The sequence below is a fragment of the Cheilinus undulatus genome, linkage group 24, assembly GCF_018320785.1.
Source record: "Cheilinus undulatus linkage group 24, ASM1832078v1, whole genome shotgun sequence".
Taxonomy (NCBI): Eukaryota; Metazoa; Chordata; class Actinopteri; order Labriformes; family Labridae; genus Cheilinus; species Cheilinus undulatus.
The window spans coordinates 3,647,374-3,661,905 of NC_054888.1; the positions used below are offsets into that span (position 1 = coordinate 3,647,374).

Below are 14,532 nucleotides of genomic sequence, written 5' to 3' on the forward strand. Positions count from 1 at the left end.
CAACAACAACATCGTCACAAACAAGAGGAAAACCCAACACTAGAACAACAACTATCTTGGCGTGCCATGGCCCAACACTTTTACAGACACACAGAGATGTGGTGGCACATCGGTGAAAGGACGCTGAACATAGAGAGGAATGCAGCATCTATGTGATATATATCACAGTCATGCCTCTGTTTTATGTGTTGTTGCTTATCTTCAAGTTTTTAACTCAAGAGCACAGAAAAAAAGACCAAAAATACTCTTGCTGGTTCTGTTAGTGCAGCTTTTCTGGCTGTATTCGCCTCTATGCAGATGACGCCTTATTATTCATTTCCTGTCTTTTCAGTCAGTGTGTTTACATGCCCTAGAAAAAGTGGAATTATGAGGTTACGCCAACTAAAACTGGACTTAACATGCTGTTAACTTGTGGTTGTCAACTGGTCTAGCATCAAAACCCACCACTGCCTTAGAAGCATATTGCGATCAGAATTTCTTTAATTTCTCAATCATAACCAAATGTTGTATTTTGGACTTGGGACGGAACACATCCGCGATCGACCCTTGCGTTCCCTGACCCACCAGTTAGGAACCAAAGGTCTTTGTTTATGAGTTTTAGGATCTATCTGGAAATTGTTAATGCAAGAACAAGGAAAACAAAGTGAAACGCCTCCTGTTGTTTCTGTCCTCCAGCTTTCCTGGGCCGTATTCGTCTCTATGCTGACGACGCCTTGTTATTCATGTCTAGCTAACCTCTTCGCTCAGTACAAGACTCTCTAGACCTTGTCTCCCTTCATCCAGCTTGACATGTAGTAGAAGGTCTGCAGGACTAAGTCATTTGGGATTCTGATCCCCTTCAAAACGGGCAAATTGGTAGTAGAAATCCTTTTTTTGTAAAGTGTAGGGATCATAGCTAATGTATGTAGAAATCTTATCCAATGATAACTGCAGTTTACAGGTCCATTTAGACTCACTTATTTTCCTTTCCAATGAATTCCTACCTGGTGTTCCTCACTTCCTGTCCCCTGTCTGGCTTTTGTGTGTCTTTAGGATCATCTGACTACAAACAAACCCTTTAAATTAATAATTTACTGATGCTTTTCTATTGGGAGTTAAACAGCCTAATGCTTACAGTGCATGTAAACAAATGGAGAAAAAGGAAGTTTGATATAGAAAAGAAAGCTCCACCCTTGTTATGCCTCTGGTTTGTGTTCTGTTGGATCTGTCTTGAGGTTTTAAACTGACAGTGATGAAATAAAACAGGAGAAAGCCTCCTGCTGTTCCTGTTTAAGGCATTAGTGCAGCTTTCCTGGTCTGTATTCGCCTCTACGCTGATGACGCCTTATTATTCATTTCCAGTCTGCTCATCAGTGATCAGTTTGAAGCACTCATCCAGTTTATTTATTCATGAATTTAATTTACCTTTGCAAGTTAATTACTTGTGTGTAATTTCCGCGTTGGGATGAATCAGGCGTCTGAGGAATAAACACTGCATGGCAGGCTTCCATATAGAAACAGTCATTGCTTTCTTGGGCGTCCAATCAAAGCATCACAAAAGCTTGCGTGGCCCGTGTTATGACTGGCACTCGGATGGGGGGTCCCGCCTAAGGCTTCGCTCCCGCCGTGACCCCCACAGATGCCATGGCAGCGGTCATAGAGGGGACCCAACGCCCTCGGGTGCTCTGGACGCCGTCTTAACTCAGGATTGGCTGCGGCGCTATCTGCCCCCGTCGCGCCAGTGGTGGGCTTTGGGGATCTGAGTAAAAGGGGGCTTTGCTTGCAAGTCTTCCCTCTGTAGCCGTGGTAACAGCATCAGCAGCACGTGACAATGTAAGTGAAAGTGTATGATGGATGGGGGGGTGGGGGTGGGGGTGGGGGTGGGGGGGTGGTAGACAGGGCTGAATAAAGGGTTAAGCACGCATGAGTAGGACCAAAGTAGGCCATAACAATAACAGGGAGGAGGGGGGTGGTGCACTTTCACCGTACAGACGGATTACTGTAAGAGGGGGGTGTAGGTGGAAGGATGTTGTTTTGGGGCAAACGCTGACCCTTACTCCCCCTCAGGAGGAACAGCGGAGGGTGGAGGGGATGGATGCAGAGTCAAAGGTCTTTCAGGCTTTCTTTAAATCTTTGAAATCAAGGAGGATCAGTTAAAAAAATAGCAAATTCAGCAAAGTTTTGCCCCATAGTTGACACTCAAATCTTGAGAAATTCATGCTAATCTCACAGAATCATTTCCTAAAAATCCCGCCTGCCTAAAACATCTTGTAGCTCAGTGAACCTACTCACTGGGTGAACTGTACGACCCCCCTGGTATAAATCATTAATGTTACCATCAAGCATGAGTTCTTGGTGCATGCTGTGCCTATGGCAGAGTGGTTTAGAGACTAGCTCATCCCTTTACTCTCTCCATTAAATTACAGTATTAAAATAAAGGAAACTGGGATCACAAGAAAGAGCCAGCTCATAAAGCAGATCATTTATGAACGGCACATTATCAGCTACATCACTCTTCTAAAACAACCAAAATCCATGGAGAAAAAGAGCAGAACAACGGACGATGGCTGCTTTAATGTAGGGTATTTTTTTACTCTACTTATTCGTGGTGTTAACATGGATTTGGTTGATACTGAGATCACGATTATCGCACACAATTACTGACTGATTTTACAACATCTGCACATGTCAAACTCAGACTCTCTAAATGCTCTGATAAAGCAGAAGGAGGCATTGTTTCAAAAGCAATCGGCCCCTGTGATTGGCTGATTCAGTCTATCACATGGACATGCACTGATTGCAGGGTTTACATTGCACCCTTTATATAGAGTCACAGCCTGAGCACCACAAATACTCCCGTTTCTGCACTGGAGTGTATGGGTGGGTGGAGTGGGCGTGTGTAGGTGGAAGGATGTTGTTTTGGGGCAGACGCTGACCTTCACCCCCCCTGGGGAGGTGTAGCGGAGGGCGGAGGGGTATCAGGATGGATGAGGAGCCAAAGGTCGACTAATTAGCTCTCGTTGCAGCGTGCCCCGATTACACACAAACACACTGACACAAACAGACTGCCTGTCCAAATCTAAATCCCCTAGAGTAGTTACAGTCATCGCTTATGTAACAGGGTCGACTGAATGCAACAAAAACAAGCCGTTGTAGCACCGGTTCATCCTGCGGGAGGACGGCCGAGGACCGCCTCACAGATACACCAGGTCTGCTTCCTAGACGGGCTCTGGCAGGGTCAGCGTGGTCTGCCAGCTGAAGAGACTGTTTTAGATTTAAAGGAAGCTGACACGCACATCCCAGCTGTGTGCCAAGATGTCTGTCACGGTTAGGACACGCCCTTTAAAACCCACATACTGTACACACATGGTCCAGGAATCTGCTCATACTCCAGCCCTGCTTCCTTTCTTATAAACTAGAGCAGTTTAACTTCAACCCTGCTCAACCAGAGAGCCAAATAGTGGAAAAATACCTTTGCAAGAGCCACAATCTAAGTGGTGAAAAGTGGCAAAAAGGGTTAAAATGGTAGTAAAAATAAGATAAACGTGGCAAAAATGGCCAAAAAGCTGCAAAAATGGGCAAAAATGTGTGAGAAGTGACAAAAATGAGTTACGGATGACAAAAAAGGTCAAAAGTGGAAAGAACATAACGAAAACTCCTAAAATGGGCAAAAAGCAGTAAAAAAAAAAGTGGCAAAAATGGGAAAAAAGTGGCATTTAATGGCAAAGGGCAGTTAAAAGAGTGATAAGTGGCAGAAATTGCAAAAATGGGGGAAAATAGCAAAAAAAAAAAAAAAACAGGACAAAAGTGGCAAAAATAGGCTAAAAGTGGCAAAAAAGTAGCAAAAATGGGTGAAAAGGGGTAAAAATTGGGAAAAGATGTAGGAAACACAAGCAGAAACAGGCGAAAATGGGTGAAAAGTGACCAAAAAAATGAGTTACAGGGGGCAAAAATGGTCAAAAGTGGCAAAAACATAGCAAAAAATCAGTTAAAAGTGGCTAAAATGTACGAAAAAAGCAACATAAAGGTGGCAAAGATGGGACAAAAGCTGTAAAAAGGTGGCAAAACTTGGAAAAAAGTGGCATTTTATGGCAAAATGCAGCTTATATGGGCAAGAAGTAGAACAACAAAAAAGAAAATAGCAAGAAGCAGAACAACAGTTGCAAAAATGGGCAAAAAGCAGCAAAAATTGAGTAAAAGTGGCAAAATAAAGCCTACTGTACAATCTTGGGAAACAAACCTAATAATGTGACTTGCAATGGATCATTTCTGAGGTCATAGTTTCCTTTTTGAAGGTTTTCTGGAGGAATAATGTTTCTTATTCAGACATAAAAGAGCCACATGTGGCTCCAGACCCAGACATTAACACTGCATTAAAGCATTTATTTCTACTGTAATCATCTCCATGAGTGTAAACATGTGCAACACTTCAGTATATTCTGATGTTTTCAGTTTTATTTCTAACCAAACTTCGCACATCTATTTCTCAGGACAGGTGCGTCGGAGGGCAGGGTATCCAGCAAACAGTTCAAAGGTAACACCCGCACACTGTCCAACTTGCAAAAAAGGATGTATTTATTTACAACGTTTCGGTACTAGACCTTCATCAGGCAAACCTTTGCCTGATGAAGGTCTAGTACCGAAAGTAAATACATCCTTTTTTGCAAGTTTTATTTCTAACAAAAGACAGAGAAGCAGTGGTGCGTTCAAATTCAGCATCTAATCTGCACAGGCAACACTTGTAGTGTTTGAATTTGTGTGCAGAAATTTACCCATAGTTCCTGTGAATTTAAAACAAGAAACTGCCTCATACTTGGAGCCTATAGGAGTTGTTTCATTGCTGTTTTTACCTGAGTCATACCCCAAGATTAAACATCTACTGTGATAGCCCTTCTTTCTAACTGCATAAATATCTACTTTCAGTGCTTTATGCAGGAACCCCTTTTTTCTTATATCTTAAACAATCACTCCACTGCTGTATTTCCGCTCCTTTTGCCCCGTTCCTCTTCCACGCTGACGGCTCTGAAGCTTGCACAGCTAATGCATTCATCATGCACCTCCACCATAGCTGACCTTTGTGTAATGTGTGTGCACAGAGGACTCAAAGAGCAGCAGAATAAACCCCTGAAATGTAGCTGTAAGGGTCAATACTATGATGTTAAATGTAGTGATATTTCTCTCTTATGGAGGTCACTGTTAGAGTCAGATGGATCGACCATGAAGTGATTCACATCTCTCCTTCCTAAACTGCAAACATTTGAACATGGAAGCCGATCACTGACCTCTGCTCTATTATGCCACCATTTATATCTTTGATTCTTTATTTGTGGGAATATTTCATACAAAGTTCTTTCATTTACTTTTTTAGTATTTTTAATAACATTTGTGATTAATATAAATCTTATTATGCTATTTGTGTCCTCTAGTTCAGTGGTTCCCAACTGGTGGGTCGAGACCCAAAAGTGGGTCGTGAATGTGTGCCAGGAAAAAAAATCTGTCAAAAAATGACTATGTATGGAGTAAAAGTCAGTGTTTGTCTCATGAACTTGACTTATTTTTCTCCTTTTCCTTGTATACTAGGGCTAGATTTCCCAAGAGTGCGATGAAATTTCTCAAAATATCTCAAAATTTACAAGCTGTGTTGGGAAAATTGAGTCAAATTAAATGCATGAATGCCAGTTCCTCTGTGATGATGTGAATAGATAATAGTGCTGAAAAAACCAACACACACACACAAAAAAAGAGTCAACAGATGAATAAATAACAAAAAAATAACCATAATACAAAATACAATAATGAGAGCAAGGACAATAATAAAAAAACCCAAATAAAATAAAATAAAATAAAAATAAAAATAAAAATAAAAATAAAATAGAATAAAATAAAATAAAATAGAAAAAATAAAATAAAATAAAATAAATAAATAATTATAACAAAAATAAAAACAGAAATAATTCTAAAAATCTGTGTAATGATGTGCTTTTAATACATGTTTGTTTTCTCCTGTCTCTTTGTTCAAATTTGTCATTTTGGGTCCAAACTGCGTAAAATCAACCAAAATTGCGTAGTTGGAATTTTTTTAATTTGGGAAAAGTTGAAAATCACTGCTCTAGTTTGTCATTCTGCCATTCAGGATAGTTTACCAACGTCAAGATTTGAAAAGAATAGGAGCAAAAGTCTATGTTGGGACGTTTTGATTCATAATCTTTAGTCCCTGTACCATGCTGGATCTAAAAACTGTCCCTGAGGAAGTTTTCATCACCTAACTGCCACAGAACTTGACTTTTTTCACTGGCTCTGCCATAGTGGAGTCAAGATTACCTAATGAGACTGCAAAAAGGATCTTGCTGTTTAAAAAGCCATAATACTCCTTTAAGTTTAATTAAATAGTATCAGGACATTAATGTTTTCCATCGGCAGAAGTGAAATAAAAGTAAAGGTGAAATGCAAACCTAGTAATTTCCTATCAAACCAGCTTGTTTTTTCCACTGAGAGGCCAATTACAACTGTCAGTAAATAAAGGAACAGACCGTCTTATTTCAGGAAAATCTCTATTGGAATCTTTATTGACTGGAAAGGGTCTTTGCATTGAACTCAGGCTTACCTCTGCCTCAACCAGAAAGTTACTGTGGTGTTAATGCGAGATGTTTTTGTCCTGAAGACTCTTCTAGAAAATCCCTCAACCATCGAGGCAGGGATCGGCCAGCACTTCCTGTATGCTGCAGGTTAAAATCACTCCTTTTGTCTGGCTTTAGAAAATGCAATTTAATGGCTGTTTCTGGTCAAAAAAAGATCAATTTCTAAACTAATTCTTCCTGTGATGATGTTTGAGCTTTAAAAGGTCATTTTAGTGGAATAGAAACTTTTCCTAATGTAGCAGGTATACGTCATTTTTGTAGAATTAACAATGCTTTGATGCTTTTTTAAGTTTTAAAAAACAACCATAATTTGACTTATACCGACACTCCATGGAGGAACTAATCTATCAAAAACTGCAGGAAACTCCTGCAGACTTTCTTAAATGTTCATGTAAGTTGATCAAATTTAAATGCAATAATGACACGAACAATTCCAACGCTGATTTATATATTTGTATGTCAATAATGAAAGATCAAGCCGTGCTCTGGTCAAAATGATCCGGATTCCTGTTTAAAAGCAGGTTTAAGTGTGAGAAAGAAGAAATTTCTGGTGTTTGAACTGAAACCATTAAAAGGGGCAGAAAAAAGAGCAGCTGTGTGAGAAAATGCTCTGACTCCTCATTTCCACCTTAAAAAGAGCTTTCTTCGTCAAACGTGACCCAGATTTTAACGTTAAGCTCCGTTACCAAGGCCACCAGCTCGAACCCCGACTATGAGACGGTGTAGATTGAATCTGTCTCTCTCACAGATGTGGATGGATTGAAGGCAGGTGGATGATGGGGGATTCGGTTGCCATGGCGTTTGGTATAAATTCAGAGGGGTATCAGAGATTGTGTCACAGTGGGAGCACATGTAGGTGTCTGCTGGCTGCGAGAGTGGGTGGTTCCACTCAGCCTGGTGTGTGTGTGTGTGTGTGTGTGTGTATTAGAGAGACGTGGTGGCAGAGTGATTGGGGTGAAGGGAGATGCAACGACAGAAGAGGAGTGAGTCACTGAGGGAAAATGTATTCAGGATGCGTGATTGAGGCCATGTGTTAATTGCAGCATTTGCAGCGCCTGCACGCTTGCTCATCATTGCCGTTTGTCTTCGGCGAGGCGGGCTGGGGCCACGATTATCTACCCGCCACGGAGACGGCGTGTTTGTTTACCAGTGTGGAAACAATCGCTACAGCTTTTCATCCTGTTCATGCTTTTCAGCCACATTCTGGTTTAATTCTTTAAACGCTGAATGTTGATGTGTCTTCATACCATCACAACAAAAACATCAGAGTTTATGAATGCTCTCATCTTTCTTCCTGTGTGTAGAGCAGGGGTGTCAAACTCAAGGCCAGGGGGCCAAATCTGGCCGTGGTACAGCTACACCCGGCCCGCAAAATCTTCTCCTGTTCTTATTATAACTGGAACAAAAATATGAGTATAAAAATGTAAACTTAACCTTGATGATATCAAATATCCTGAGGATATAAAAATGTGACAAAAATATTTTTCAATTTGCATTGCAGAATTATGACCTCAATTGATTATTTGGGCTTTTATTTCATGTTTAAACTTTTACATTTATTATTTTGACTTTTTATCTCATATTTTAACCTTTTCAACTTATAATTTTGACATTATATAATAATTTTAGCTTTTTCAATTTACAATTTTGACTTTTTGTATAATATTTCAACTTTGTAAATTTATCATTTTGACCTTTTATGTAATTTCTGACATTTTTAATTTATTATTTGACTTTTTTCGCATATTTTACCCTTTTCAACTGATATTTTTTGAATATATCTATTTTAGCTTTTTCAATTTATTATTTTGACTTTTTAATCTCATATTTTGACTTTGTAAGTTTATTATTTTGACTAAAATTTAATATTTGACCTTTTCAATTATCTATTTTGACTTTTTATCTCATATGTTGTCATTTTCAATTCATTTTTTAAATTTTTGTTTTATATTTCAACCTTTTCAGCTTATAATTCTGACTTTATCTAATAATTTTAGCTTTTTCAATGTATTATTTTGACTTTTTATCTCATAATTTGACCTTAACTTATTATTATTTTAACCTTTATCTCATATTTTGACATTTTAGGTGCACCATTTTAACTTGTAAGTCATATCTTTGCCTTAAAACCATGACTCTGGCTTTCTTTTTTATAGATTTTCTCTTTTAAAAGCATTATTTTAACATCTTATTTTGTGTTTTGACCTTCAAAACTAATAAGTTTGACTTTTTATTTCAGATTTTATGCCTTCTAACTTATCATTTTGACTTTTTAAATCTCAAAATCATTTTTCATCAGGGCTAATTTTCCCTATTATTTCTTACTGGTGAAAATGTGGTTGACAGTTTGGTTTAATGTGGACCCTGTTGGGCCCTCAGGTTAGACCTTAATCCAGAATCTGGCCCCTTCTGTGACTGAGTTTGACACCCCTGGTGTAGAGCATTAATGAGCCTTAATACTGCGGGCTAACCTGGGCATGAACCAGGAAGGTCACTTTTAACAGCTTTTCTCCCTCATTACTTCAAATCCATCCATGAAACCAAAACTCTAGCTTACGGTTTGACAAACACACCTCCGGGAGAGCAGTTTCTATCGAAAGGAGTTCTCAATTTAAAAAAAAAAAAAGCATCAGAGGTGGGTGGAGCTAAAGACTGAGCTATTTCTACTGCTATTGTTCTGATTGAGAGCCCCCTGGTGGTAGAATTGATGCATTCAAAGCCAAAAATATTTAAAATAGTCACAAAAATCTTAAAGACTGTACATGCAGAAGTAGTCTTTCTGGCTCAGGAGTCTCCTTTATTTGGAGAGCGTTAACTAAAGGTCATTTCTGGTTAATAAAAACCCAATATAAAGGGTTTTTTTAATCCATAAGGATTCTTTCTGTAATGTTGGGCTCTTCTAAGGTGTTAAAGGCTTTAAAGCGCCCTTTAGCTGTATGGTTTCCTGCTGTGGAGTGACCTATAACGTTGCCACTGCAAAGACAATCAGCTGGTAACTCATTCAGACATAAATCTTTAATCTGCCTCAAGGCCAAGCGACCATTTCACCTCCCCTCGGCCACTAAAACAAACACACCCTCCTGAACAGCCTCACCTGCGTCGAGCACTTCCCCGACCTCCAGAGAAAATTCCATTTCACCACACACTCGTCCCCATCAATCTCCCTCCAAGCGTAAACCTTTAACCTTTAAGTCCAACTCCAAGTTGCCTCGGAGCTCTCTCCATCATACGGCCGACCCCCAGCCCGCCTCGCTCGCCTCCCCAGAGGAAGCAGATCCGGCGCCAATTAAGCGAGCATTCCTCACATGCTTTTCAGAGTCCTCCCCTTCTTGTTTACATGCACGGCTGCCTCTGCTCGTGGAAACTGTTGGGAGAGTGTCGGGGTGAATGATCACAGGTTTCAGGCCATTTAACGGGTTAGCTGGAGTATTAACATACAGCAGAGCTTTAGTGAAGATCAGAGGGAGTTTCCTCCAACTTCTGCTTCCTATCAACGTCCTGTTCACATTAATCCTTTCTGCTGTAAACGCTCAGCAAGATTTCCTCCAAACTGAGAAAAAAAATCAGCAACATGAATCAAGATTTAATCGGCTACAGTGGTTCATATTCAAACTGCATATCAGCAGTATGTAAAAGTGTGGGAGATTGTAATAAATCAATGTGTCTGAAGAGCAGAAGAGCCAAGAGAGGCTCTGAGCGCTCTGTTCTCTGAGACACTGATAACTATTAACACCCTCATTTATTTTATTTATTTATTTATAGATAAAAAGTACTATAGGTAGTTATATAAAACTCTTTACAATTTATATATTTTATAGCAAAATTACAATTATGTAAAATTGTATTCTGAATTAATTACTGGTATTTTTTTTATCTTCTTTATTATATATATATATATATATTTGCCACTTTTTAACCCCTTTCATTAATTTTTTTGCTCTATTTTTTTGTCATTTGTAACCAATTTATGATATTTTTTGACCCTTTTTCCTCTTTACCAATGTTTGCCCCATTTTAACCTCCTTTCACCACTTTTTCTGCCAATTTTTGTCCTTTTTTGCCACTCCACAATCCATTTTGCCACTTATCACCCATTTTTGCTACTCTCTAGCCCAGCATTACCCAACCCTGCTCCACCAAAGAGCCAAATATTTGAAAATGCCTTTGCAAGAGCCACACTGTAAGTGGTGAAACGTGGCAAAAACTGATTAAAGTGGTTATAAAAAATAAGTACAAGGTGGCAGATAATGGTCAAAGAGTGGCAAAAAAGTGGCAACAAGGGGCAAAAAGGGGCAAAGTAGGCATAAAATGGTAAAAAGTGGAAAAACAGGGAGAAAATGTAGCAGAATAGGATGGTGAGTGGTAAAAATGGGTAAAAGTTACCAAAAATGAGTTACAGGTGGCAAAAAATGGCCAGATAACAGCAAAAACATGGCAAAATGAGTGTAACAGTGACTACAATGGGCAGAAATGTGGAAAAAATGGTCAAAAAGCAGCAAAAACGTGTCAAAAAACGAGTGTAAAAGTGGCTAAAATTGGCAAAAATGTGGGGCAAATGGTCAAAAAGCAGCAAAGAATGGCAAGAAAGATGAAAACAGTGTCATTCAATAGCAAAATGTGGCTTAAATGGGCAAAAAATGGCCAAAAAGGGAAAATTGCAAATAGCAAAAAGCAGGGTAAAAGAGGCAAAAACTGGTGGAAAAATGGGATAGAAGTAGTAAAAATGGGCAAAAAGATGGCAAAAGTGGACGAGCAGTGAAGATGGATTAAAAGTAGCAAAAAAATAGAAAATAAAAAATTGAAAAAAGGCAAAAAAAATTGCAAATATTGGCAATGGAAATGTACAGACAAAAAAATAAAGGTTGAAAATGAAAGCCAACTGTATTAATGTGGGGATTCAAACTGATTAATGTGACTTGTAATGGATGATTTCTGAGGCCATAGTTTCCCTTCATAGAGGTCTTTCTGGGGGAATAATGTTCCAAAAAAAGACATAAAAGAGTCACAAATCATCACAAAGAGCCACACGTTGAGTATCACTGCTCTGACCCATTTTCACCACTTCATCTGGTCATTTTTGCAACTCTTCTGCCAACCTTGACTCTATTAAAATATCTACTTATGATGATTTCAGTAGAAACAGATCAAATGTGAAGTCAGTCCAAAACTGTTTCAGTATTAATTGTTTGTAGGATGGATTTAACAGCTGCAGACATTTGAAGCCAAAGGACACTCTTAAAACCACAACATCTTCTTTTCCTCCTTTCCTGAATTTAATGATCTTTTGGGGGCTGGAAAGGAAGCTTTAGGGGGCCTGATGTGGCCCCCGGGCCTCCAGTTGATGATCACTGCCCTAGAGCTATTAAACCAACTTCAAAACATTTGAGATCCTAACTGTTCAATCAGGAATGACTTTGTTTCATCCATTTTCAGAACTGCACCTGTCAGCCATCATTAGCAAATATAATGCTTGTTAAAGCATGTATCTATCAGTCCTTTCTTTCTCGATAAAAACTGCAGTTTCCACAGCATGTTAGCATCAAACAGTGATAGAAAACATGACAGCCACAGAAATATTCAGCTAAAATGTCTCAATCGCCCCCTTGTGGCCGGTTGTGATATAGGGAGTGATCTCCCTGTTAGAGATCCTAAAAGTTACACGCATTCAAAGGGAAATAAAAATATTTAAACATATTTAAGTTAACCAGACCATTTTTGAAATTTATTTGGTTAATTTGAGAGTTCAGCCCCCCAGACTGCCGGATTAGAGAAAAGTTGGCCCATGTACAAATGTAGTTGATGACCCCTGGTTTACAGAATGACTTAAGACTAGTCCAGTTCTAGCCTTTTCTCTGTCCTCCTGTTTCCTCCTGTCTCTTTCATGCATGATGCCTGCAGCAGGAGTAGTTGTCTTTCAGGGTAGCTGGTGGGAGCACTGCCTCTACCTGGAGCTTGCATGTGCAGAGCCTGGGTCTGCAGGTGTCAGTGCTGTTTGAGCAGTTTGCTGTTTAAAAAGCATGAAAAGAACCCAACCTTATCACTCATGCATGCTTCACTTTCATTTCCTCACCTGTTTTGAAGATCTCGTAGCGCAGAGAGAAGCCCGCCCCCTGGTGGGCGTAGTCTGACACGAATCTGATCTGCAGGGAGGGTCCCGATGAGATGATCGGCGCTGGAGCGATGTTGCTGCAGTATCGACCCAGGACGTCGGCGTTGTCTGAGGTCCCATCACGGATCTCGATGAAGTCGTACCTGAGGCACAGAAGAACATGAATCTGTCAGATCACTTCCTGCTGCTAAAGCACTGTTTTTATTATTGATTTGGAGAGCGTTACAGGAAGGGTGGGTGTAAATAGATGGTTACGGGGTTATGCAACAAGCTAATATAAAACAGAGGTGTGAACACATCTCACAACGTCCAAGGAAGGCGCTTAGAAACCAAACATTACAGCACCACATCGGAGCACCCTGGTTTTATTTAGCTCGGCCCCTCGGCTGCATTCACAAATTTAGCTCCTACGACCCACTTCTACTCGGGACACTGACTCAGATCTGTTTTTGCATGAGCTCGGGGCGAATGCTCCTCACTTCACTGAGTCTTGAATCACTGGACGAAAAACGGAGGGACAAAGTGGAGCAAGTGGTCGCAGCGTGAGGGCCGAAGACGCCTGCAAACAGACAGCTGGGCGGACTCATTAATGAGGGGAGTAAAAATAGACAGAGCAGCTCATGAAAGAGTAAAGAGGGGAGGGCTGAGGGGGAGGAAAGGTGAGGACACCAGCAGCAGCACGGGGGGTGAATCAGGAGAACGTGAAGACGCCTTCGCTTTAGCTTCCACATGCCTGCGCTCTCAGCTCATTATGACCTTTAAAAGGCCGACTGACCCTGAACCATAAAGGCAAATTCTTCGCTGTCAGGTCAGGAGTGTTTTTATGAGACACCAGGAGAGAGAGAGAGAGAGAGAGAGAGAGAGAGAGAGAGCCCACCTGGCTGATCCAGAATTAGCTCAGAGCCCCGTGTGTCATTCCTCTAACATTATTAGACACAAGCAGGCACACAGAGTCAACACAGAGACGACACGCTCCACTGAGAGGTGGAGGGGTCTAGAGTCAGTCTTTATTTCTGATTAGGATTTATCTTCAGTGTAAATGAGTCCAGAAACCTGCAGTGTTCTTAGCATGTCTATGTGCATGTGTGACTTTAAACAGTGTTTACATGACGACATCTCCAGGCCTCAGCCTGCTGTAGTAGAAACTGTTATTTAGAATAAAACACAGCCTTTCTGGTGAACAGACTCTTCTCTTTGTTGGTGTTATTAGACGATACTACACTGACTCTCAAACAGCAGGTCTAAGGTGGTGATTTGAGGTCTGAGGAAAACCACATAATTCATGTTTGTAGATATCTGAGATTTTAAAAAGCACCCAAGGATTTTAAACACTGATATTTTAAATATTTGTCACATTTACGACAAAGGACAAAGACTTTCAGAGGTTTTCCCATGGATGGCTGAAAATTCCCCACATCTTACCAACTCATACAACACTTCTTGTTGGGTCTTGTGTTTGCTACTTCAGCAGTGGTTCCCAACCTGGGGTCTGGGCACCCCAAGGGGGCTGCCAAAGATCGTAATTTAGAAGTTAAAAAGTGGAAAATTTGGGAGAAAAAAACTCGCTGAAAATGTGATTTAAGCAAAAGAAAAAAAATAAAAATTAAGTTTTTAAGGTCAAAAGTTTAGGACGGTGAAAAAGGTTCAGTTTTGCTTAGATTTGCTTTAAAATCTGAAAAACTCTGAGTTTTAGTTCATTTTTGACTTTCAAAGACCAAAAGTATTTTTTGCAAATTTAGAACTTTTTAAACTCAAGAATTTTGAGCTTATTGTTGTAAATAACAGATCCTCTTTACGTTTATTATG

At 39.9% G+C, this 14,532-nt stretch overlaps 1 protein-coding gene across 2 annotated transcripts in view; it reads right to left on the minus strand.

Moving 5' to 3' along the window:
* The window catches only part of nrp2a (neuropilin 2a), a 127,526-nt gene that overhangs the window by 73,383 nt on the left and 39,611 nt on the right, over window positions 1-14,532 (minus strand). For both annotated transcript variants that reach the window (XM_041781630.1, XM_041781632.1), the window contains exon 3: window positions 12,688-12,869. In XM_041781630.1, coding sequence (XP_041637564.1) covers window positions 12,688-12,869 — 182 coding nt within the window. The remainder of the gene's footprint in view (window positions 1-12,687; window positions 12,870-14,532) is intronic.